This window comes from Cyanistes caeruleus, chromosome 34 (genome assembly GCF_971803275.1).
Source record: "Cyanistes caeruleus chromosome 34, bCyaCae1.hap1.1, whole genome shotgun sequence".
In the NCBI taxonomy this organism is placed as follows: Eukaryota; Metazoa; Chordata; class Aves; order Passeriformes; family Paridae; genus Cyanistes; species Cyanistes caeruleus.
This window is the reverse complement of record NC_141735.1, coordinates 31,631-56,697: the sequence shown is the minus strand read 5'-3', so window position 1 is coordinate 56,697 and position 25,067 is coordinate 31,631. Positions and strand designations below refer to the sequence as shown.

Genomic DNA, 25,067 nt, shown 5'->3' with positions numbered 1-25,067 from the left:
TCACCGTCAGCGCCGCAGCCAATCAGGGGCGGCGGCGCTCGGCGGGCCAGTGCATTCCAAGATGGCGGCTGTGCCGGGTGGGTCGCGGCGGTTCGATCCCGCGGCTCTGGGCCTGGACCCGTCCTGGCGCCTCACGGCCTACGGGGAACTGCGCGGCTGAGGCTGCAAAGTCCCGCAGGAGACGCTGCTCAAACTCCTGGCGGGACTCGAGGGGCAGCGCCTGGGAGGAGGAGGCGGAGGGGAAGCGTCGGAAGCGGAGACCGGCGGGGGCCCGGCACTAGGTGAGAGTGGGAAGATCTTGGGGGTCCTGGGAGGTCTTCCGGGGTCAGGGGGCTATGGTGATGGCTCAGAGATGCGGCTGGGGGAGCGTTGAGGGAGCCTGAGAGGCCTATGGGGAGCCCTCAGAGGGGGCTGGGCGTCTCGAGGGGCTTGGGGGGCCCCGGGGGAAGCTAGGAGAGCTCTGGGGGGGCTCAGGGACATGGCGGGGGGGGGGCGGCTGAGCGGCCTCGAGGGAGTCTGGAGGGCGCAGGACAGGCCGGGGGCGCTCAGGCACATCACGGAGGAAATGGGACAAAGGTGGCCCGGCGGGGGGAGCAAGGGGCAAAGGGCGTTAGGGGGGAGGGGAGGAGCCGCCGGAGGGGACGGGCCCCCTCAGATCCGGTTTCCCCTCCCCGAACCGGATCTGCGTTTCCGTCCCCATCCGGTTCTGCCCCGCCGCTGTGTCCCCCACCCCCAGCGGCGTCTGTGCCCCCCCATGATGGGCTTTGTGCCGCGCTCGTATCCCCCCTGAGCGTTCGGTGCCCGCAGGCATCGGGCTGGACTCGTGCGTGATCCCGCTGCGGCACGGGGGGCTTTCGCTGGTGCAGACCACCGACTTCTTCTACCCCATCATTGATGACCCCTACATGATGGTACCCCAACCCCCCCGCCCCCCCCCCTCCGCGAAGAACCCCCTGAACCCCTCTGGGACCCCATAAATACTCCTTGCACTCCAAAATCACCCCCGGGGACCCCCTAGATGCTGTCAGGATTCTTGGGATACCCCAAATCACCTCCAGGTTCCTCCCAAATCCAACCCCTCCCAAGGACCCAGAAACCCCCAGGGAACCCCGAAATCCCTCCAGGGATCCCCCCCAACTACCCTTGATTCTCTTCCTCCCTCTTGGAACACCCAAAGCTTTCTGGACCCCTCTGAAAATCCATTTGGGTCCCTCAGTTCTACCCCGGACCACACAAGTCCCACCCTGAGCATCCCAAATACTTTCAGCCCCCCCCAGTCCTATTCCAAGCTCCCCAAATTCCATCTGCAGACCCAAATATACTCCTCTACACCCCCACAAATCCTATCTTGGGACCCCAAATTCCCTTGTAGATTTGGCTCCTGTCCTATCTTAATGCTATTCCTGCATCCCCCAAGCCCTCCTTGGTCCCCCAAAACCTATTCAAGATCCCTTAGCCCTCTCCTGGGCCCCCAAATTCCCCCGAGGGCCCCCAAAATCCCCTTGTGATCCCCCAATTCTATCCCAGGCCCTCTAAACTCCAACTTGGGCTTCCCTAAATTCCACCTGGTGACCTCCAGATCCTACCTGGGGACCCTCCAATCCTATCCTGGCCCTGCCCAATCCCACCTGAGGGCCTCCAAATCCACTCAGAACCTCCCAATCCCATCCTGGGCACTCCAAATCCTCCTGGGGGGCCCCCAGAATCCCTCTGGGACCCCCCAAATTCAATCCCAAATCCCCTAAACTCCACCTTGGACCCCCTCAAATCCCATATTGGGCCCACTGAACACCATCAGGATCCCCCCATCCTGTCCTGGACCCCCCAAACCCCCTTCTTCCCATTTCAGGGTCGCATCGCCTGCGCCAACGTCCTGAGTGACCTGTACGCCATGGGGGTCACTGAGTGTGACAATGTCCTGATGCTGCTGAGTGTCAGCCAGCGCATGACCGAGGAGGTGACAGGGACGGGGGACATGGGGGGGACAGTGGGGAGACAGCAGACACGGGGGGAAACTGGGAGACAGGTATATGGCGGAGCAGGGTGGTGATAAGGACGTGACCGGCTGGCAGGAATGTGGAAGTGACACAGGGGCATAAAGCAGGACAGGTGTGTGGCAAAGGCACGATGCTGACAGGGACATCCAGGGTGACTTGAGGGGGCCCAGAGATGCAGGGGGACAGTGACACGGAAGGGTCACTGCCACAGGGTGACAGTGACATCAGGCAGCACAGGCCCATGGGGGTGATGGGGGACACATAGGGGTTATGGTGACACATTGGGGACAGGGGGCATGGGGGTGGCAGGGATCAGGGGGTGACAGGTGTATTAGGGTGGGTCACAGGGACATGGTGGGTTGACAGGAGATACTGGGGAGTGACAGGGACACTGACAGGGTGACAGGACCTAGCGAGTGACAGGGGAAGCTGGGGTGGTGACAAGGGACACAGAGGGTTACAGGGACCCTGGGGATGATGTGGGACACCGATGGGGTGACAGGGGACACTGAGGGTGACAGGGACTGTCTTGTCCCCCCAGGAGAGGGACAAGGTGATGCCGCTGATCATCCAGGGGTTCCGGGACGCAGCCGAGGACGGGGGGACATCGGTGACAGGGGGACAGACGGTGCTCAACCCCTGGGTCATTGTGGGGGGCGTGGCCACTGCTGTTTGTCAATCAAGTGAATTCATCATGTGAGTGAAAGGGGGTGGGGCCACTGCTGTCAATCAAAGCCATTATTGGAGTGATGGGTGGGGCTTGGAAGGGAGGGTGGCCATGGCCATGTAAATCAAGTGAGAGACTCATGAGTGGTGGTTGGGGTTTGGGGACAGGGCAGGGGCACTGCTGTCAATCAACTGGGTTTGTCATGTGAGTGACAGTCAGTGCTTGGGGTGGGGCCTAAAGAAATGGGGGTGGGGCCATGGGGGTGGGGGTGTGGGGCGGGGCTTGGGGACAGGGCCTGTCCCATGCTGACCCCAGCCCTGCCCAGGCCGGACAGTGCCGTGCCCGGGGATGTCCTGGTGCTGACCAAACCCTTGGGGACACACATGGCTGTCACCGCACACCAGTGGCTGGACATCGTGAGTGACACTGAGGGGACCTGGGAAGGGCCAGAAGGGACAGGGGACATCATGGGGAGCCCAGAGCCAGCCCTGTATCCCCAAGGACACCTGAGACAGGTCTGGAGATGCCCAGGTATCCTTCAAGAGGAACCAAAATGGGACTAAAAACCACCTGAGATGTCCCCAGTGGGATCCCAAATCCTGATGTCCTAGAGGGATGGAGCTTCACCCTGGGAGTCCTTAAGCCTCCCCCAATGTCCCCAAAGGGACCCTTGAGCACCATAGATGTGTCCCCAAGGCCACTGCAGGGGTCCCTGACGCTTTCCCCTCCCTGTCTCCACAGCCCGAGCGCTGGAACAAGATCAAGCTGGTGGTGACGAGGGAGGAGGTGGAGTTGGCCTATCAGGAGGCTGTGTCCAGCATGGCCACGCTCAACCGCACCGGTGGGTGACACTGGAGACAAAAGCCACCCTGTGGGTCTCCAAAACCAACCCAGATGTGCCCAGGGGATCCCAAAGCCACCATGAGTGTCCCCAGTCATTTGAGGGTGTCCACAGACCACAAAGCAGTCGGGGTGTCCCTAAAGCCACTCCAGATGTCCCCAGAGCCACCCCAAGGGAAGCCCAAAGCCACCAGAGGAACCCCTAAAGCTACTGGAGATGTCTTCCAAACCCCCCTAGGGTGTCGCTAGCCCACCCCACATGTCCCCAAAGCCTCTCCAGATGTCTCCAGAGTCACTCCAGGGTGTCCCTAGACCATGCTGGATATCCCTAAAGCCACCAAGGGAGTCCCTAAAGCTGCCCCAAACGTCCCCAGAGCCGTCCTAGGGTGTCCCTGAAAGGGCATCCCCAAAGCCACCCTCGGCTATCCCCACGCCGTGTAGAGTCCGTGTGACGTGACAGCTGCGTCCCCCGCAGCGGCAGGGCTGATGCGGGCGTTTGGGGCGCACGCGGCCACCGACGTGACGGGGTTTGGGGTGCTGGGCCACGCCCGCGCGCTGGCGGCGCAGCAGCGTCTCGACGTGGCCTTCGTCATCCACAACCTGCCCGTCATTGCCAAGATGGCCGCCGTCAGCAAGGCCTGCGGGGGCCGTGGGGGGCTGCTGCAGGGCACCGCCCCCGAGACCTCAGGTACGGCCAAGGGGAGCTCAGAAATGGCATTGGGGAGCCTGGAAATAGGAAAAGGGGCTCTGGAAATGGGATTGGGGAGTCCGAAAATGGTGAGGGTCGATGTGAGGGGGCACTGGGTCATCCTGGCCAGCAGCGGGTGCTGTGCATGATGGTAGGATCCTGGGAATGGAGAGAAACAGCCCAAAAACGGGGGCGGGGGGGCCTCAGAAACGGGGAAGGGAAGCTAGAAAATGAGGGGATGGATCCTAGAAATGTGCTGGGGACCCCAGAAACCGGATGGGAACTGCAAAAACAGAATTGGGGAACCCAGACATGGGGAGGGATCAGTGGAGGGGGTATTGGGTCAGCCTGGCCAGGGGACAGTGTGAGCAGTGGCAGGAACCTGGAAACAGGATAAGAGACACCAAAAACAGTGTAAGAGACTGCAAAAATGGGATAAGGAGCCCCAAAAATGGGATTGGGGTTCTAAAAGTAGGATAAGAGAGCCCAAAGCCAAGATAAGAGACCCCAAAAATGGGAGGGCTCTGATGAGGGGGCGGAATGTGGGCACAGAGGTCCAGCTGTGGTAGGACAGTAAAAGCGGGGAGACAAAGCCCAAAACCGGGAAAGGGGAGGGGGAAATGTGGGGGAATGACCCAAAAACCAGAGTGATCCCCAAAACTGGAGGAAGGGATCCCCAAAAATGGTGGGAGGGATCCCCCAAACTCTACATTTTGGGTGGGAATTCCCCCTCAATCCCCATTTTCCCTGGTTGTGGGGCACCCCTAACCCCCTGCTCCCGCAGGAGGGCTGCTGGTGGTGCTGCCCCGGGCCCAAGCTGCACGGTTCTGCGCTGAGCTGAAGGCACCGGGCCGCGCTGAGGGGCTGCAGGCCTGGATCGTGGGGGTGGTGGAGAAGGGGCCCCGCGGCGCCCGCGTCATTGACAAACCCCGGCTGATCGAGGTGCCCCCCCGCGGGGCCCCCCCACACCCTGACAGCCCCGGGAGCCCCCCCCCGGAGCCACCCCGAGCGCCCTTCTAGGGGGGTAGCCCCCAAAACATCCCAGAATTGGGGTAAATCCTAGCCCTGACACAGCTCCAGGAGAGAGAACCCCAAAGAAAACTCCCAAGTTATGTTAGATCCACCCCCTCTGACAGAGCCACCCTGAGCCCCCTTCTGGCAGACCCCAAAGAAACTCCCCAAAAAAACCCTGGGGCTCAGCTGTGGCCAAAATCCCCAACAATTCCATCAACTCCAGAGTCCCATCAGAGTTGCCCCAAAAATCAGGTCAAAGCCCCCCAAATCAGATCAAAACGCTCCAAAATCAGGTCAACCCTCCCCTGCCCCTATTTCCCCCACTCCCCCTTCCAGGGCACCCAAAACCACCCCAAATTTCAGCCCAACCCCCCCCAGCACTGCAAGTGAAGCTCCCAAAATCCCCTCGCGGGGGGCTTTGCACAAGGGGATACCCCTAAAATCCCTTCAGACCCCCCCCCTTTTTTGGGGACTACCCCCAAAATAATCTTTCCCCTCCCCCCAGGCTCTGCCCGATGAGCAGCGGGCAAAGCCCCCCAACCACCCCTGCACCCCAAAATCACCCCCTGCGTGACGCCCCCCCCTGCAACCCCCGGTGGGGGTGGGGGAGGGGCTGAGACCCGCCCTTAAGGGGGGGGGGATTGGGGGGCTCCGGGTTTTGGGTGGGGGGCGGCAGGAACTCCCCGGAAATGGGGCAATAAAAACGGTTTCAGACAAATTTGGGTGTTTATTGATGGGGGGAAGACGCCAAAACCCCAGATGGGTCCTAGGGGGTGTTTGGGGGTCCTCCCACATTAGAGCCGGAGTCCAAGAGATTTGGGAGGGTGGGGGACCTCCCCAGTGGGGTTTTGGGGTGTTTCTAAGGGTGTTTTGGGGTTCCTGCGGATATTTTGGGGTGATTCAATCCCTGATGTTGATGCAGTGAGGGGATTCCCAGAAGAATATCTGAGGGTCTTTGGGGTTTCCAAGCCCTAAAACCCCAGGCTGAGGATCCTGGGGGTGATTTTAGGGTGCTCCCTCCCCGACCTGATCCAGCTGATGTAGATCCAGTGAGGAGATTCCCAGAAGAATATTAGGGGGTTTTCAGGGGAGGTTTGGGGTTCCCCCTGGGTTGAGACTCCTGCGGGTTTTGGCGTGCCCCTGAGGGTGTTTTTGGGGTGCTGGGGAGGGTTTTGGCCCCTCCCTCACTTGATGCAATCCATGACATGGATCTGCAGTGTGTCCATGTCCGGAGCCTTGTACTGGCACTTGGGGCAGCACAGGTCGGGCCCTTCCTCAGCAAGGGGCAGGAGCCCCCCAAAACCTGCGGGGAGATGGGGGGAGGGGCAGAGTCATGCCCTGCCCCTCCCCTAGGGTGAATTTGGGGCTCCTGAGGCCACCCCTCAGTACTCACCCCTTCCTGGGACCGGTGCCGGGGGCGGCTCTGAGTGCCGGTTCCGCATCTCCTCCAGACGGGCCCTGGAGAAAAAAATGGGGGATTTAGGGGAGTTCTGGCTGTTTTGGGGAGGTCAGAGAGGCCTTGGGGGATTTTGGAGGGGGTCTGGGGGAGTTGGGGGATTTTGTGGGAGTTCGGGAGGAGTTATGGGGGACCTGGGGGATATCAGGGACAAGGGAGAGGGGAAAAGGGAGGTGCCTGGGGCGGTTTTGGGGGTGTTTTGGATGATCTGAGGTAGGTTTATCGTGTGGGGCTTTTGTTGTGGTCTCAGGGTGTTTTGGGAGAGGTTTTGGTTGTTTTGCAGGCATTCAGGTTGTTTGGTGTTAAGTTGAGGTCTTTTGGTGTGTTTTAGCCAGTGTTTTTGGGATGTTTCAGGGCATTTGAGGGGTTTTTTGAGGTGTTTTGGGTGGTCTGGGAGTCTTCCGGGGTGTTTTTGGGGGTTCACTGCCGGTACCGGGCCCCATCCCCGCCAAGGCGCAGCCGCAGCTGGTTCAGCTCCTCCTGCAGTGCCTCCCTCTGCCCATGCAGCTGCTCCCGCGCCGCGCGCTCCGCCTCAAAATCCGCCCTATAGATGTCGGCCTGAAGACGTTGGGGGGTCAGGACAGCCCCCAAATCCAACCAAGGAGCCCCCAAAATCCCCACAGACCTCCCCTGGCCCTGACCATGGAAATGTCAGCCTGGATTTTAGGGGGGTTGAGGGTGGGGTCAGGACCCCTCCAGGATCCCCTGAATTCTCCAAATCCCACTGGACCCCCCCAAACCTCCCCCTGCTCTGTCTCAAAATCCACCCTTGGGGTGGGAGGGGTCTGGGGGGCTCAGGTGGGGTCAGAACCTGCTCAGGAGGTCCCTGAACTCCCTTGGGACCCCCTCAAACCTCTCTAGGAGTCCCCAAATCCCCCTTGATCCTCCCAGATCCACTTTGGGGACACTGACCTGGGTTTAGGGGAGTCAGGGGACTTGGGACACCCCCAGACCCCCCTAATATCCCCCAGTGCCCCCCAGCCCCACCTGGGCCTGCAGCACCGGGATGGTCTCCAAGGCCGCCCGCTGGCGCTCGGCCTCGGCTTTGAGGTGATCGATCAGGTCCTGCTTGAGGGCCAGTGCGGCCTCGGCCGCCCGGAGCTGCTCCTGCGTCACCTTGGGGGAAAAATGTCACCTGTGTCACCTGAGATATCACCTGTGACACCCCCCCAGTCCCCCCCACTGCACCCCCATCATGGCCTCAGCCGCCCAGAGCTGCTCCTGTGTCAGCTGGGGGTAACAATGACACCTGGGGGGGGTCACCTGGAGGACAGCTCTGTCACCCCCAGGTCCCCCAATGCAGCCTCAGCTGCCCAGAGCTGCTCCTAGGCCTTGAAGGGTGTCACCTGTGCCACCTGGGGGTCACCTGTGTCACCCCTGGCTCCCCCACTGCACACCCCGCGCAGCCTTGGCCACTGCTCCTGTGTCACCTGGGGAGCGGCACTGTCACTTGAGGAGTCACCTGAGGGCTCCTGAATCACCAAAGGGGCCACAGGGAAATTCCAGGTGTCCCGAAGGGGCTGGAATGGGGCCAGGATGCCACTGCCGGGTCCCCAGGGGAATGAAATAAGGGACAAGGGGCCACCCTGGGCTCCCCAAGGGTTGGGACATGACCCTCCATGTCCCCGGTGTCCCCCGGTGTCCTCTGTCTCTCACCTGGCTCCGTTTGTCCCCCTCCAGGCTGGCCTTGATGTGGGCGTCATACTCCTGGAACAGGTGATGGTATGCGGCCTGCAGCTGCACCAGCTTCCGCCTGGGATGGGAGACATGGGGACAGCGAGGGAACATTGAGAACATCACTGGGGACATTAGGGACAGCGAGAGGACACTGAGGACATCATCAGGGACAATTAGCATGCAGCTGTACCAGCTTCAGCCTTGGGGACACTGGGAGTGCCACCGCCTCCCCTGTGTCCCCTTATTGGGACAGGTAGCCTTGAGCTCCACCAGCTTCCACCTGGGACACTGGGGATAGTGAGGGGACATGGAACATCAGTGGGTGTCCCCAAGTGCCACACCTGCCCTTGTCCCCACCGTCACTCACTCCTCCCTGGTGTCCCCGTTGTCACTCACTTCTCCTCGGTGGCCCCACGCCGCTCCACCCTCAGGGCAGTTTCCAGGTTGGTCACCTGGAGCCGAAGCTGATCTAGCTGCACCTGGTGGCCCTGGGTCACCTCTTCCAGCTGCTGGCACCGCTCGGCATCACTGCGGGCCCTGGGATACCAGTGACACCCCATTGTCACCCTGTGTCACCCCCTGTCACCTCCTTCAGCTGCTGGCAGCACTTGTCATCCCCCATGAGCCTTGTGACACCCCAGGAAGACCCCACTGCCACCCTGTGTCACCCCACTGTTACCCTGTGCCAAACAGTGTCACCTCCCCAAACTGGTGGCACTACCCAGCATCCCCTTGGACTCTGTGTGTCACCTCCTTGAGCTGGTGGCACCACCCAGCATCCATTGAGCTCTGTGACACCCCAGTGTCACACAATGTCACCTCCATAGGTGTCACTTCCCCACTTGCACTGCAGGTGCTCCCACTCCACCCAGCTCTGCTGTGGTGTCCCCTCCCCTTGGGGACAATCCCTGACCCCCAGCATTCCCTGTGTCACCCCCAGCTGTCCCTGGGTATCTCCATGTCCCCCCAAGTGTCCCCACCTGCGCTCCAGGTGCTCCCGCTCTGCCCGGCTACGCTCCAGGCGATTTTGGCTCTCTCGGAGCTCCCCCAGCAGCGATGTCACCTGGGCCTGCACCTGAGCCTTGTCCTGCTGGGGACCGGGACAGGGACAGTGTCACCCTTTGAGTATCCCCAGCTATCCCCAGGTGTGTCCACAGTGTCCCCAGGGCTCTCCCCATGTCCCCAAGGTGTCCCAGGTACCTCAAGCTGGCGGCGCAGGCCCTGCAGCTGCAGCTCAGCTGCGCGGGAAACATCCTGAGCCCGGAGCTCGGCCACGGCCACACGTGCCCGCAGTGTCACCAGCCTGTCACCAAGGGTCATTGGTGTCACCAAACCCTGGCCACCCGTGCCTGCAGTGTCACCAGCCTGGGGACAGTGTCTCCAGAGTGTCCCCAACACCTCCAGCTTCCCTCAGCCATGACTACCACCAGCCTGTGAGGTCCCCAAAGTTTCCCCAAGAGTCCTCTGGTGTCCTCAGTGTGTCCCCAGGTGTCCCCCCAAATGCCCCAAGCATCCCCAAAGTGTTCCTGAAGTGACGCCAAAGTGTCCACAAAGTGCACCAAGGTGTCCCAAAGTATGCCCAAGTACCCCCACAGTGTTCCAAAAGTGCCCCCGACTGTCCCCAAGTGTCCTCAAAGTGCCCCCAAGTACCCCCAGACTGCCCCCAAGTGCCCCCAATGTCCTTGACTCACTCAGCCTCAGCCTCTGCCAGGCGCTGCTTCAGCTGCTCCTCAGAACTGGGGGGACACGAGGGGGAGTCAGGGGGGTCAGAGTGGGTTGGGGACATAGAGGGATCCCCAAGGAGCTGGGGAGGGGGGCAGGGACTCACCTCGGCTCCAGGGGGGTGCTGGAGGGGGCCTCGGGGGGCTCCGCGACAGCAGGGACGTCCTCAAGGGGGAGAGACACGGAGCAGGGGGGGGCCTCGGGGGGCTGCAGGGACATTGGGGGACATAAGGAACACATTGGAGGGTGCCCAAGGGGGCCGGGGAGCCAGGGAGGGGGAAGGACACTGGGGGACACAAGAAGGGGAACATGGTGGGTGCAGTGGGAGTGGGACACAGGGGGGATGAGGGAACATGGGGGGGGACCACATATACCTTGGTGCTGGTGTCAGGGGTGTCCCTGGAGATGTCCCGAGTGTCCCTGAGGGTGTCCCTGATGTCCCCAGGCGTGTCCTTGGTGTCCCAGACGTCCCCAGGGGTGTCCTTGGTGTCCCCAGGGGTGTCCTTGGTGTCCCCAGGGGTGTCCCTGCTGTCCCCGGGGGTGTCCCTGTTGTCCCCGGGGGTGTCCCCGGTGCTGTCCCTGCGCTGTCCCCGCAAGTGCAGCACCAGGTCCCGGGCCTGTCCCCAACGTCCCCGCAGCAGCTCCCGCTCCCCCCGGCGCTGCAGCTGCAGCTTCCGCAGCTCCTCCAGGCGCTGCCGGAGCGACTCGGTGCAGTGACACAGAGCACCTGGAGACAGTGAGGACATTGGCAGGGACAGGGGGCATTCAGGGACACTGGAGAAGTTGAAGACATTGGGCAGGTTGGGGACACGGGGCTGTTGGGACATTGGTGACATCAGGGGGTTTGGGGGGACTGGGGACATTGGCGGCCATTGTAACATTGAGAACATTTGGACACTGTGGGGACATTGGGGATACTGGGGATATCGAGGATATTGAAATGAGGGACATGAAGGGGATATTGGGGACTCTGGGGATTTTGGGGACATAGCACACATCAGGGACCTTAAGACATTGGCGGGATGGGGACGTTGGGGACAGCGGGGATATGGGTATGTTGGGGGGAACATCGGGAACACTGAGGACATGCGAGGACAATGAGGACGTTGGGGGCACTGGAGGCACTGAGGGCATCGGGGGACTGGGGATACTGGGGACATTGGGACATCAGTGGGGTCACTGAGGACATTTGGGACGTTGAGGTGATTTGGGACATTGGGACATCAAAGGAGACACGGGGACATCACTGGGGACACTCCCAGTCCCTCCCAGCTCCCCCAGTTCTCACCCCTTAGCTCGCGGTTCTCCGCCCGCAGCCGCTGCAGCGCCTCCGCCAGCGCCGGATCCGCTTCGGGCCCCGGCTGCACCATCTCCGCGGGCCGCCGCCAGCGCCCGCCGCTCATCGGCGGCTCCCGGGGGGCCCGGGCGAGTCGGAGACGGTTTGAGGCCGAATTCGGGGATTTTTGAGCCGAATTCGGGGAATTTAGGGATCCCGGCGGCGCCGCCACTTCCCGCTTCCGCCGGAAATGCGTTACGTCACCACGCCAAACTGCACTTCCGCTTCGGTGTCATGGCAGCGCCATAGCAACGCCGCGGGCAGAGAGCGCTGATTGGTTACACCTCCTGGTGTGGCCTCGCCCATACTCGGCGCTGATTGGTCAGTGCGGGAAGAGGCTCGGCGGTAATTGGTGGAGAAGGAGCGAGGGCGCGGTGGAGCGCGCGGCCTCTGAGGGGATGGGGACCCGCGCGAGCGTGGGGGAGGCGGCGCGAGAGCGGAAAGGTGCGGGGAGAACCGGGAAGCACGGGAAATGGGGAAATCTGGGGGAATTCGGGGGAATGTGGGAGGACGTGAGAGGATTTGGGCTCTAGGGTGGTCCGGGGGATCCATGGGGGCCGGGCGGGGAGCGTGGAGTGAGGTTGAGGGGAGATGTGGGGGGTTTTAGGGAGGAAATGGGGGGGAAATTTGCCTCTGCGGGGGATTTGGGAGGATGAGGGAGGGTTGGGGGCGCTGAGGGCGGAAATTTGGTGTCTGAGGTTGTCGAGGGGTCCGCGAGGGTCTGGGGAGGGTTGAGGGGGAACTGATGGGAAGTGAAGGCAGAAATCAGGAAAATTAGGGGATTTGGTGAGATTTCAGGGGAATTGGAGGTCCGTGAAGGCCTGGAGGATTTTATGGGAGCGGGAGGGAATTGCGGGGCATGGGGAGGGAAGTTATGAGGGGTTTGGGGGGGCTGAAGGCGGAAATGGAAGGGATTTAGGGGATCTGGGGGGGAATTGGGGGATCTGTGTGGTCCTGGGGGGAATTTGAAGGTCGGGGGGGAAACGGAGATGGGAGGGGTTGGGCGAATTTCGGGGTCCTGGGGGGAAAATTGCGGGGACTGGGGCCGATTTGGGGGTTAAAGTGGGGGGTGGACGTGTCCTGCCCCACCCCGGCCCCGCCCCCATCCCCCAAATCCTGCTCCCCAGGCGCCAGATCCCACCCCCAAATCCCTGATCCCGCCCCCCCAGTCCCAGCCCTGTCCCCTAACTCCCCACCCCAGGTGCCGAACCCTGCCCTAAAACAGCTCAGTCCTGCCCCCCAGGTGCCCAAACCCGCCCCGCAATTTCTTTTCCTGCCCCCCAAAATGCCAAATCCCGTTCCTCAAGTGCCAAACCCCACCCCAAAATCTCCGAATCCCATCCCTCCCCTTAAGTGCCCAGCCCTCCCTCCAAGTGCCCGTTCCTGCCCCACAGCCCCTCAAATCCTGCCCTGGGGTGCCTAAACCCGCTCCTCTGCTCCCCAAATCCTGCCCGGGGTGCCCGAACCTGCCCCCCAAGTGCCCGATCCGGCCCCCCAAGTGCCCGATCCGGTCCCCAGGAGCGATGCCGGGCCCAGGTGAGGAGGCGCCCGGCGCCGGGGGGGAGCTGAGCCGCTCGCAGGTGTGCGGGATGCTCCGGCAGGAGCTGAGCCGGGACGGAGCCTTCCTGCAAGGCCATCCCCATGTCCTCGTCATCCTCGGCGCCTCCGTGAGTGGGGACGGCTATCTGGGGGGGCTGGTGAAGGAATGAAGGGGTTTAGGGGGAACTGGGGATGTTGGATGGGGAATGAAGGGGTTAAGGGCAGAAATTTAGGGCTTGGGTGGTGGAACAAAGGGGCCTGGGGGGGAATCGGGGGCTGGAAATGGGATGAAGAGTTTTAGGGGGAATTGGGGGGGCTAGAGGGGGAAGAAAGGAGGTATGGGGGAGAAATTTGGGGCATGGGGGAATAAAAGAGTTCAGGGGATATTGGGGGGCTGGAAGAGGGAACTGGGGGTCTGGAGGCAGGAAAGAAGGGGTTTAGGGGGAGAAATTTGGGGCTTGTGGGGCTGAATAAAGGGATTTAGGGGAATATTGGGGAGCTGGAGGGGGGAATTGGCGGGCTAGAAGGGGGGATGAAGGAGTTGGGGGGGAAATTGGGGGCTGCAGGAGGGAATGAAGGAGTTGTGGGAGAATTGGGGGGCTGGAAGGAGCAAAAAATGGGGAAACAAACCTGGGGGGGGGGGCAATGGGGTGATATTGAGGCCTGTAAAGAAAATTTGCGAGCAAGAATGGGGGCCATTGTGAATTACAGATTATTGGGGAGGGGAATAAAGGAGACTGGGGGGATACTGGAGGAGCCTGGGGTTACTGGGGGGTTGAGGGGGAATTAAAGGGGGTTAGGGGAGAATTATGGGGGATTTTGGGGGGCTGGGGGCAAACTAAAGGGAATTAGGGGGGAATTGGTGGATGGGGAGAAATTTGGGGCATTTTGAAGGTGATCCGGGGTTATTTGGGGTCACTGGGGGGTCGGGGGAGCTCTTTGGCATCGGGGGGTTGTTTAGGGTCGCTGGGTGATGGGGGAGGGGCAGCCACCCCAATGCCTCGGCGGGGGATGGGGAAGGGGAAGAAGTTGGGGTGCCCCACCCGCCCCTCCCCCCAGGTCACCCCCCCCGCCCCCCTGGGGCCAGGGCGGGGCCATCCCAACTTCCTCTTCCGCCCCTCCCCCACCCCGTTACCCAATGCCCCTTAATTAACGGGGAGGGGCCGTGGCGCTGACTCAGCACATTCCGGGGGTTGGGGGAAGGGCGGGGCCAGAGCTGCGTGCGGCCCCGGCCCCTCCCCCACCCCTGACGGCCCCTCCCCCACAGGGCGACCTGGCCAGGAAGAAGATCTACCCCACGATCTGGTATGGGGACGCCTGGGGACAGCGTGGACATTGAGGGGACAGCGGAGACACCTGGGGACAATGGGAACATCAAGGAGACAGTGGGACAATGGAGACACTGGGGGACAGCGGGGACACCCAGGAACACCTGGGGACAGTGGGGACACAGAGGGGACGATAGGAACGATGGTGTCATCAAGCCCACCTGCGTTCCACTTGTCAGCAGGGTCCCCCACGTCCCCATTGCTAGCCAGGCAACCAGGGTCATTAGTGGCCCCAGGACCACCAAGGTCCACTCCCTGTCCCCTGGGTCATTGAGGCCATTGATGTCCTCACCTGTCCCCAGGGTCACCAAGGCCACCAATGTGCCCCTGATTCTGAGGCCATAAGGGTCACCAGGGCTCTCAATGTCCCTCCTGTCCACAGGGTCACCAGGGACACTCATGTCCCCAAGGCCACCAATGTCTCCACCTGTCCCCAGGGTCCCTGATATCACCCGGGTCACTGGGGCTGTCGGAGCCATTGAAGTCCTGGCTGTCCCCACCTGTCTCCAGGGTCATCAGGGTCACTGATATCGCCAGGGCCTTCCGGTCCAGCAGGGTCACCAATGTCAATCACTGCTGTCCCCAGTGCTGCTAGTCAGCAGTGCTGCCATTGTCTGCTGTGCTCGGTGTCGCCACAGCTGTGTGTCCCCACTACCCCCAGGGCCACTTGTGTCAGCTGGCACCAGTGTCCCCAGTATGACCCCAGTGTTCCCAGGGCCATCAATGTCCCCAGTATGATGCTGGTGTCCCCAGTTCCTCCCTTTGCTGCTTCTGTCCTCTCTGTGTCACCTGTCCCTGTGTTACCTCTCCCAGGGTGACACGGGGACAGGAACCACCATTACCGGTGTCACCACCCTGAGAGTGTTGGTGATGTCGGTGTCATCTCAGGCCCAGAGGGGGGTGATGACAGTGCTGTGGGTGTCCCTGGGGGGTTTGTTGACAGCGGTGTCCCCGCAGGTGGCTGTTCTGGGAGAGGGTCCTCCCTGCTCCCATTGGCTGCTGTCCCTGGGCATGGTGAAAGTGCTGGAGGTGTCCCCAGGGGGTTGGTGACACAGGTGACAGTGCTGTCCCACAGGTGGCTCTTCTGGGACAGGCATCCCCTGATGCTGGTGTCTCTGGGGGGCTTTGGGGACACAGGGAACACAGGTGACAGCGCTGTCCCTCATCCCCAGGTGGCTGTTCCGGGACGGGCTCCTCCCCGATGCCACGCGCGTTGTTGGCTTCGCCCGCTCACCCCTCAGTGTGGAGCTCATCCGGGAGCAGACCCTTCCTTACCTCAAGGTGACAGCGCTGTCTGCACCTGTCTCTTCTGTCCCCTCCTAACCCCTCCTGGCCTCACCTGTCCCCTCCTGACCTCACCTGAACGTTCCTGGCCCCATAGGTGACCTGCCTGGCCTTTTGTTCCTGTGTCCCCTCACATGTCCCTACCTGTCAGAGGTGACTCTTGAGGACATTCCCTGTGTTTCCTGTCTCACCTGTCCCTTGTCCCAGTCTGTCCCCACAGACGACCCACAAGGACGGACGCCACCTGGCCACGTTCCTGTCTCACCTGTCCCCTGTTCCACCTGTCCCTGTTTGTGTCCACAGGTGACCCCTGAGGACACTCCCTGTGTTCCCTGTCTCACCTGTCCCCTGTCCCTGTGTGTCCCCACAAGTGACCCCTGTGGACAGTCCCTGCCTGGCCATGTTCCTGTCCCTGTCTCACCTGCTGTCCCTGTGTGTCCCCCACAGGTGACCCCTGAGGATGGGCCCCGCCTGGCCACGTTCCTGTCCCTGCAGAGCTTCGTGCGGGGTCAGTATGGGGATGAGGCCTCGTTCCGGGCACTGGATGCTCACCTGCGGGGGCTGCCTGGGGGTGACCGCGCCCACCGGCTCTTCTACCTGGCCCTGCCCCCCAGCGTGTACACACCTGTGACACAGCACTTGAGGGCTCTATGCATGGGACAGGGGTGAGTGGGATATGGCGACAGCATGGGGACACACCTGTGATACAACACCTGAGGGTTCTGTGCATGGGACAGGGTTGAGTGGGGACATGGGGACACCCAGTGATGGGACACTCACAGGGTGAGTGACTGCAGGGGACACAGGCTGGGTTGTCACCATGTCCCACCTCCCATGTCTGTGTCCTCACTGTCCACCCATATCCATGTCCCCATGTCCTCCTGTATCTCTGCACATTCCTCATGTCCCCCATATCCCGTGTCCCCATGTCTCTCGTGTATTCTTGTGTGTCCCTGTGTGTCCTCATGTTCCTTGTGTGTATCCCTGTGTGTCCTTGTGCCCTCATGTACCCCCACACCTGCTGCATCCCTGTGTGCCACGGTGCGTGCCCGTGTGTCCTCATGTCCCCCCATCTCCCCATGTGTCCCGCTGTGCCTATGTGTCCCCATGTCCCCACATCTCTTAATGTCCCATGTGTCCCCATATCCCCCCATGTTCCTTGTGTCCCCATATGTCCCATGTCCCCTGTGTCTCTGCATGTTTCCCCACATCCGTGTCCTTTGTGTCCCCATATTCCCCCATGTCTCCCTGTGTCCCCCCATCCCTGCTCTCACATCCCCACATCCCTGTTCCCAGGTGGAACCGTGTGATCGTGGAGAAGCCGTTCGGGCGGGACCTGGGCTCATCGGAGGAGCTGTCAGCGCACCTGAGCGCACTGTTCCGCGAAGAGCAAATCTACCGCATGGACCACTACCTGGGCAAGGAGATGGTGCAAAGCCTCATGGTGCTGCGGTGCGCCAGGGACACGGGATGGGGACACAGGAGGGGAAATGGGGACAAGCACACGACTCCTCACTCACCCCTCACCCACCCCAGGTTTGGCAACCGCATCTTCGGGCCCATCTGGAACCGCGACAACGTTGCCTGCGTGGTACTCACTTTCAAGGAGCCCTTTGGCACCGAGGGCCGTGGCGGCTACTTTGATGACTTTGGCATCATCCGGTGAGGATGGGTGTCTCCTGGTGTCCCCGTGTCCCCTCCGCGTCCCCCTGTGTCCCCTGACCCCGTGGCAGCACTGGCTCCCCACAGGGACGTGATGCAGAACCACCTTCTGCAGCTGCTCTGCCTCGTGGCCATGGAGAAGCCAGCGTCCACCAACCCCGACGACGTCCGCGATGAGAAGGTGGGGACAGCAGGGACATTGGGGTGTCACCAAGGTGTCACCACCCCCTGACATCTCACCGATCACTGAGATTTATGTCCCTGATGGTCACATCACGGTCATGGCCACAGGGACCATCTCCAGGTGGCCCCAGGGTTGTGTCCCCCTATAGCAACATCCCCCCACCCCAGTCATGTTCCACCACCATGTTCTTGATGGTGGCCCCCAAAGCCAAGCCACATCCTCCATGGCCACATCCCCAACTATCTTCCATCACCCCGTTATTGACAGTGCCCCCCGCAAACCATATTCCCCATGGCCACATTCTCACTGACCATGTTCCCAACCATATCCTATCATCCTGTTATCAATGGTGGACCCCAATGCCACGACTCCTGTGGCCATGTCCCAGACCACATCCTATCACCACCCCCTTGTTGATGACCCCCAAAACCATATCCTCCAATGGCCGCATCCTCCACACTCCCATCCCATTGCCTGTACTTACTTTCCCATAATCACGTCCCCAACCAGTCCCACCCCGTGGTCTCACTGGAGCCCCTATAACCAGGTGTCCCTCACCTGTCTCCCAGGTGAAGGTGCTCAAATGTATCAGCCCAGTGGAGCTGCAGGACGTGGTGCTGGGCCAGTACGTGGGCAACCCTGAGGGCCCCCCCGAGGCACAGAAGGGGTACCTGGACGACCCCACGGTGCCCCCCGGCTCCACCACACCCACCTTTGCCACTGCTGTGCTGCGTGTGGCCAATGAGCGCTGGGACGGTGAGAGAGGGTGTCAGTGGTAATGGTGATGGATGTGATGGTGATTGTTGCCATGGTGATGACATTTGTGGTCGTGATGATGATGGCAGCAATGACCATGATGATGACAGTTGCCATGGTGATGACATTATGGCTGTGATGATGATGGTGGCGGTCATGGAGATGGTGCTGGTTATGGTGATAGTGATGCTGACCATGGAGATGGTACTAATGATGGTGATGGCCAATAGTGACATTGATGACCAGAGGATGACAGAGGTGTTGACCACCTGATGATGGTGATGGCTGAAATGATGATGGAGATGATGAGCCATGGTGATGTCCGTGATGATGATGGTGGTGGTGGTGACAATGCCAATGGTGTCCCAGGTATGCTGTTAAGTGCTCCACTGTGGGAACACGCTGGGATGGGGATGGGTGGTGGTGATGATGGGTGGTGAGAATTGTGATGACATTGATGGATGATGATGATGGTGACAATGGTGATAATGTTGATGGATGCTGATGACTTCGATGATGATGTTGGTGAATGGATGTTGATGATGATGATGCAGTGGTGTTGGTCATTGATTATGATGATTGTGGTGATGTTGATGGATGTCGACAATGTGGATGATGACAACGTTGGCAGTGTCGTTGATGGTGGTGATGGACGCTGATGATGATGACCATGTTGATGGACATTGATGGGTGTCGATGACTGATGATGTTGACAATGTTGGTGGTGCTGCTGCTGATGACAGTGTAGGTGATGAGATTATGTGACTGATGATGATGTCAATGATGATGATGTCAATGTTAAAGATGGCAGTGTTGATAACATCAGTGTTGTTGATGACAATGACAACGATGACCACGATGACAACCCCACAGGTGTCACCTCCATGCTGCGCTGCAGGAAGGTGCTGGGATGGTGATGATGGCAATGATGACAATGTTAATGGATGTTGATGATGACGATGATGTTGATGGAAGTTGGTGGTGATGACAATGCCAATGCCACTGTCCCCAGGTGTCCCCTCTGTCCTGTGCTGTGGGAAGGCGCTGAGCGAGCGCAAGGCCAAGGTGTGGCTGCAGTGATGGGGGATGATGTTGATGATGACAAAGGTGATGTTGATGTTAATGATGATGATGACAATGACAACGGTGATGACAATGACAATGGTGATATTGATAGATATTGATGACAGCGTTGATGGTGATGTTAATGCATGGTGATGCTGATGATTATAGCAATGGTGACAATGACAATGATGACAACGATGCCACTGTCCCCAGGTGTCCCGTTCATGCTGCACTGGAGGAAGGCGCTGGGATGTTGATGGATGTTGATGACGATGATGCCAGTGATGACAATGACGTTATTGATGATGACAATTGCAGCTATGCCATCTCCCCTCTGTCCCCAGGTGTCCCGTTTGTGCTGCGCTGTGGGAAGGCGCTGAACGAGCGCAAGGCCGAGGTGCGGCTGCAGTTCCGGGAGGTGCCTGGGGACATCTTTGCACGGCAGTGCAAGCGCAACGAGCTGGTGGTGCGGGTGCAGCCGCGTGAGGCTGTCTATGCCAAACTCAACACCAAGAAACCGGGCATGTTCCTACGACCGGAGGAGTCTGAGCTCGACCTCACCTACGGCAGCCGCTACAAGGTACCCAAAATGGGCAGAAGGCACAGGAATGGGGGTGGGGACATGGAAATGAGGGTGGGGACATGGAGATGAAATTTGGGGACACAAAAATGGAGATTTGAGATGCAAAAATGGGGTTTGGGGACCCAGATATGGAGTTTTGGGACATGAAAATGGAGCATTGAGACTCAGAATTTGGTTCGTGGACCCAGAAATGGAGCTGGAACCCCAAAATCACAACACTGAGACTCAAAACTGCAGTGTTGAAACCAAAATTGGAATGTTGAGACCCCAAAACTGGGGATGGAGACCTCACATCTCAAGCGGTTCCCCACAGCTGGGGCGGTTCCCAAAACCCACCTAGATCATCAAAACCCACCTGAGTTCCCTGAAATCCTGGGTGTTCCCCACACACCTGGGGCCACCTCAAACCCAGAGGAGCCCCCAGAATCGCCAAATCCCAGGGTCCCCCCTCACCTGGCAGGGTCCCCCCACCTGGGGGTGCCCCCAGACCCTCACAGACCACCCCGGTGCCCCCCAGGATGTGAAGCTGCCGGATGCCTATGAGCGGCTGCTGCTGGACGTCATCTGCGGGAACCAAATGCACTTTGTGCGCAGGTGAGAGGGGACAGGTGACACCTGGGGATGAGAGGGACATGGTGGGGGGTGGGGACAGGTGGGATATGGGGCAAGAAGTGCACAGGTGGGGCATAGGGAGACAGGTGAGACTGGGGGTGGGTCTCACCCCCCCAGTCAGGGGGACTGGGGTGTAGGGGGGGCAGTACAGATGTGACCAGTTTAGAGGAGCTGAAGAGTCTTGGGGGGACAGGTGAGTCCAGTTTGGGGACAGCAAGGGGGTCAAGTGGAACTAGTCTGGGGGGGGAGATGGGACTTAGGAGGGGCAGGTGAGGCCAGGTTAGGGGCAGCAGGCAGGATTTTTAGGGGGGAGATGGGACCAGTTTGGAGGGGCAGATTGGACTGGTTCGAGGGGGCAGGTGGGGTATGGGAACAGGTGGGACATGGTGGGGGGGACAGATGAGGCCAGTTTGGGGAGGGAAGATGGGACCAATTTGAGTGGAACAGGTGAGTATGCGGGGGGGCAAGGGTTACCAGTATAAGGTGGATGATAGGACCAGTTTGCAGGGGCTGGTGGGATAAGTTTGGAGGAGAAGATGGGACTGGTTTGGGGGTCCAGGTGAGCCTGGGGAGGTCCCAGGTGAGGCCAGGTGAGGTTTGGGGGAGTTTTGGGGTCCAGCTCAGTTTTGGGGTGTCCCCCCCTCAAGTGATGAGCTGCGTGAGGCCTGGCGCATCTTCACCCCGCTCCTGCACCAGATTGAGCAGCGCCGCGAGCCCCCCATCCCCTACCCCTATGGCAGGTGAGAAAGGGGCACCTGGGGGGAGGGGGCTGGGGGGAGCTGGGGACACCTGGGGGGGCAACGGTGGGGGGTTATCTGGTGGAGGAATTTGGGAGTCTGGGAGAACCTGGGCACACCTGGGGGAGAGGGGCTGGGCCTAGGGGGTCCTGTTGGGGATTTGGGGAGTCCCACTGGGGATTTGGGTTGTCCTGGGGGCTTATGGGGGGCCTGGGGGTCTCACTGGGGATTGGGGGGGGGGTCCCAGAGATCCCGTTGGGGATTTGGGTTATCCCAGGGGTTTGGGGGGATCCTGGGGATCTCACAGGATTTGGGGGTCCCAGGGACCCCCCTGACCCTGTGTCCCCCCCTTTCCCAGCCGGGGCCCCCCCGAGGCGGACGAACTCCTGCGGCGGGTGGGGTTCCTGTACGAGGGCACCTATCGGTGGGTGCCCCCACCCGGGCCTGAACCCCATCCCTGACCCACGGCCGGACCCCCCCGGACCCAAGGGGGGACCATCGAAGAGTTGCTCCCCAAAAACACTCCAGGGCTCTGGGCTGGGGGTTGGTGCCCCATGGGACCCTCTGCCCCACAGCCTCCCCAACACACTCCAGCCCCCCAAAAACACTCTTGGGCTGGAGATGACCCTTCCCATCCCACAGAACCCCCAACCTTGCCCCATAGACCCTCCCCAAGCCCCCCAACCCCCCAACTGGGACCAAAGCTCCCCCTCTCCCACCATCAAGCCCCCAAAGCTTAAGTACCTCCTCATTATGCCTACCCACCCCAACCTTCCCCACTCACCCCCCCCCCCCCCCCCCGGGGAGCAATTAATGATTAACGCAAATCAATTAATCAATTAACTTGCCATTAACCAGGACCAATTAAACCAAATTTTGGCTGATTAATTGCCACCACCACGTTCTAATTGCCCTCAGGCACTTATGGGCAGAGTTCCCCTATGACACTTATGGGGCAGAAATCCAACACCTGAGGGACCCCTATGGCACTTACTCCCCCATTGTGGGGGGAGGAGGGAGCCCCTGGACCCCCAAAGGGCTTGGGGCGGAGGCACACGGGTGCGGTTTATGCTAATGAGGGATCATTGCCATTGCCGGGGGAGGGCTGAGGGAGGCGGGGCCAGCGGCCCAGCAGCCAATCTGGAGGCGGTGGGAGGGGATGGGGCCGCTCCAGGGGCGTGGCTGCGGCTGAAGGGGGCGGGGCCAAGGAGGGGCGGCCGAGCCGCAGCGCCGCTGGCGCCGCTCACCTGAGCCGAGCCCTCGCTGCGGGGGTTCCGCGCCAAGAGCGTGGCACAGTCGGGCACAGGCGTGGGGACAGAAGCGTGATGGCACCGTCTGCACGCTGTTTCTACAGCCTCTCCCCAAGCAGCTGAGGGGGCAGGAGCTCTAAGCCAGCCACTCATGGAACCAAGGAGCCACTGGGCCACTGCGGAAGCTCCTGGAAGTCAGGGGCTGGTGTGATACAGAGGGGCTTCAGGGAACCCAGGAGACCCGGGTGAGGTTATGGAAGCTCTTTTAACCAGGTGTCAATCGTGAGAGAGCACCGCATCCATAGAGGGGCCTGAAGGGAGTGGCCCGGCCCGGCCTTGGCCTTGCTGGGCCTGCGGGTGCTCGAGGTAGCTGATTCCCGTTTTCCCTGAAAATGGACATGGACCTGGGCTGAGCTGGGCTTGGAGGGAAAAGTCTGAGGGAGACTGGTAGAAGCATTTTCACAGATCCAGTGGGAAACTGTACAGCACCATGTGCTGTATGATGTTTTACAGACAGTGTCTATTAGACTGGGATTCTTTCAAGACACTTGAATTTAAAGTTGGTTTAAACTTTTTTGTGGGGTCATGAAAAGCTTTTGTTGCTGTGCAGCTCCTAGGCTGCCTGGCCAGGCAGTGTGTCTGGGGCACAAACACCTGCGGCAGGAGCTGGGCCCTCGGGGCTGCTGGTGCTGCTCATGGAGCCTCCTCGCAAGGGGGAGGCACCTCAGCTCCACACTGTGTCTCTTTGGGGCTTGTTCTGGAAAAACAACCTTCTGGGATCTCTCAGAGTTCGCTGTAACTATTGGAAGGGATTAAGTATTGCAGCATCATAAGGCCACTTGCCTCTGTTGCCTGAAAAAGGCTGAAAATAAATCCCCACAGACAGATGTCTATAGAGCAGGTACCTGTTTATTGCAGTGCTGATGGGGAGTGGGATATCTCCACCTAACTCACCCACATTTGTCATGTGCTGTAGTTTATTTATACAGTAATTATTGCTTAATATTGCAATGTCATTATAACATCGTCATGTACACGTCAGAGCTAACTTACATAATGTTATCTCATAGTTATAAATAGTTCTTCTGTACTGTGCTTGCACATGCCAAATTTAGGTGGTCTTGGGTGTTTTCTTTGATGAAGACTCAAGGTCTTCCTGAACATTTCAACTTTGTCTTCAGAGCATGCACAGTTATGGTGTTCCTTGGTCTTTCTGGGTGCAAATGGTCTAAATTCTCCATTTTGTGGCTAATTTGCTTTACATTTGCCAATTTCTCATTAGTACATCCTGCTGCTTCTCAATATAGCTATGCTTGTCTATTTTTGAGATTATTCACCTAGTGAGTTTCTGTTTATTTAAGCATTAAGCAACTAATTAACCATATACAAGCTATACATTGTATAGAAAGTTATGATTTAGTTTATATTGGTATCTTATAACTCAAGCTATATAAGCATCTTGTAACTTTGACCCAAGTTATATAGATATCATCTCCAACTAAGAGGATTTGTTTAGGATTTTCCAAAGTCTGTGTTGTGACTCTGTGATCTGTGAAGAACATCTTTGTGCGTTAGTGCAGATCTGCCCGTCATGGATGATCATTGCCACTGGGTGTCATAAAACCCCACCTGATAAAACCAACTCCGTGGCAAAATAATGTCATTTCCAAAGAGTTCCTCTCTCTGTTCTGCATGTTTAAGGAGCTCAGATTTTTGCAAAACTGTTTCTTTCTACTTTACTCCTTGCACAATGAGCAAAGGAGCACCAAGGGTTTGCCAGTTCTTTCTTAGTTTTTCCATATCTTTTCTGAGAACCTGGGAAAATGGTCTCTGGCAGCTGAGAATCTGTGGGGTTGAGACTCCTGTCTGTGATAAAAGATCATGGGAATTAAGTGGTTCAATACCTTTTAGGCCCTGGACTTTTCATTCAGTCTTTGGCCTGGTGCTGGATTTTGCCTTTCTTTCTGTCTTTTTGCTTTAAAATTCCCCTTGAATCAGAAAATGCCATGACAGAATGTGGTTTCTGTAAGGATGAGTGAGGTTCTTCCCTTGCAAAAACGCCGTGGCCAAAAGGCAGCTCAGGCTCAGCAGGGACCGCACCCATGAGCTGGGGCTGCAGGTGGAGCATCAGCTGCTCGGGTGATCTCCGGGGAAAAGCTGTCCTTTGCTCCCTGCTGACAGCTCCGGGGCCCTGAGAACCCGAACCGTGCCAGACGTGTCCCCGGGACAGGTAGAGACGTGGGGCGGAGTCCTGAGGCCGAGAGGAGCCCGGAGAAGGCAAGGGCAGCTCTTCTTCTCCCTGCAGGGTTTGTGCCGCGCTTGGCGCCAGTTCCCGTCCAGTGCGGGCAAACGCCGCCCTTGGGGCACCGAGGAGAACAAAGGACTTGCCAGCCCAACCCCGGCCCAGCAGCTGGGCTCCGCATTTGCTTTCTCCTTTCCCCCTCCTGTTGTGTCCCTGCCCTTGCAGCTCCCGCAGCCTTCAGGGCCACTTTTCCCCTTGGGACGGTCCGGGTGACTCGGGGAAGGCGAGGGAGGCTCTGCTGTGCCCAGCTGAGGATGGGGGATCCCTGCGTCCAGAACTGCTCGGGCCGTGGTCAGGCCAGCAGGATGTGACAGAGCTTGGACACAGGGTAGGCTCAGAGCAGCAGATTGGTGTTGCTGGCAATGTTA

The 25,067-nt window shown here is 59.6% G+C and overlaps 3 protein-coding genes across 9 annotated transcripts in view; 2 read left to right on the top strand and 1 right to left on the bottom strand.

Annotated features, from left to right (window-relative positions):
* The first annotated feature begins 25 nt into the window (after positions 1-25).
* Positions 26-5,924, top strand: LOC111941899 (selenide, water dikinase 1-like). The gene is made up of 8 exons (XM_086871187.1): positions 26-281; positions 808-911; positions 1,850-1,957; positions 2,539-2,693; positions 2,990-3,080; positions 3,406-3,505; positions 3,980-4,192; positions 4,977-5,924. The coding sequence occupies exons 1-8, from the start codon at positions 62-64 to the stop codon at positions 5,210-5,212; spliced, it is 1,227 nt and encodes a 408-aa protein (XP_086727313.1). The 5' UTR covers positions 26-61; the 3' UTR covers positions 5,213-5,924.
* IKBKG (inhibitor of nuclear factor kappa B kinase regulatory subunit gamma) lies at positions 5,914-11,613 on the bottom strand. Of its 2 annotated transcripts, none has more exons than XM_086871185.1 (12): positions 11,350-11,613; positions 10,436-10,788; positions 10,168-10,268; positions 10,031-10,075; positions 9,540-9,642; positions 9,320-9,429; positions 8,736-8,876; positions 8,319-8,415; positions 7,650-7,778; positions 7,096-7,220; positions 6,600-6,664; positions 5,914-6,509 (listed from the first exon to the last, which is right to left on the bottom strand). In XM_086871185.1, the coding sequence occupies exons 1-12, from the start codon at positions 11,462-11,464 to the stop codon at positions 6,391-6,393; spliced, it is 1,503 nt and encodes a 500-aa protein (XP_086727311.1). In that variant the 5' UTR covers positions 11,465-11,613; the 3' UTR covers positions 5,914-6,390. The 2 variants fall into 2 exon arrangements, with proteins under 2 accessions (XP_086727311.1, XP_086727312.1); XM_086871186.1 differs by having other exon boundaries at positions 9,320-9,426; positions 11,350-11,471.
* G6PD (glucose-6-phosphate dehydrogenase) overlaps positions 8,343-25,067 on the top strand; it is a 26,324-nt gene continuing 9,599 nt past the window's right edge. The window contains exons 1-14 of one of the 6 annotated variants that reach the window (XM_086871183.1): positions 8,343-8,384; positions 11,378-11,626; positions 12,916-13,064; positions 14,204-14,241; positions 15,437-15,545; positions 15,996-16,213; positions 16,845-17,000; positions 17,085-17,210; positions 17,298-17,391; positions 17,964-18,150; positions 19,560-19,795; positions 20,316-20,392; positions 21,058-21,150; positions 21,506-22,035. In XM_086871183.1, coding sequence (XP_086727309.1) covers positions 12,921-13,064; positions 14,204-14,241; positions 15,437-15,545; positions 15,996-16,213; positions 16,845-17,000; positions 17,085-17,210; positions 17,298-17,391; positions 17,964-18,150; positions 19,560-19,795; positions 20,316-20,392; positions 21,058-21,150; positions 21,506-21,608 — 1,581 coding nt within the window. In that variant the 5' untranslated portion in view covers positions 8,343-8,384; positions 11,378-11,626; positions 12,916-12,920 and the 3' untranslated portion in view covers positions 21,609-22,035. Of the gene's footprint in view, positions 8,593-11,377; positions 11,627-11,724; positions 11,842-12,915; positions 13,065-14,203; positions 14,242-15,436; positions 15,546-15,995; positions 16,214-16,844; positions 17,001-17,084; positions 17,211-17,297; positions 17,392-17,963; positions 18,151-19,559; positions 19,796-20,315; positions 20,393-21,057; positions 21,151-21,505; positions 22,036-22,501; positions 25,028-25,067 lie in introns of those variants that run through there. The other 5 variants (XM_086871182.1, XR_015281390.1, XR_015281389.1 and 2 more) reach the window with 5 other exon arrangements.

Bases quoted from the DNA above. Each gene is read 5' to 3' on its own strand.
- IKBKG (XM_086871185.1), bottom strand. From the start codon at position 11,464: ATGAGCGGCGGGCGCTGGCGGCGGCCCGCGGAGATGGTGCAGCCGGGG. The intron at 8,416-8,735 runs GTGAGTGACAAC...CTCCCATCCCAG, and splicing joins CGTGGGGCCACCGAGGAGAA to GCGGAAGCTGGTGCAGCTGC. The intron at 7,221-7,649 runs GTGGGGCTGGGG...CAACGTCTTCAG, and splicing joins TCCCGGTGCTGCAGGCCCAG to GCCGACATCTATAGGGCGGA.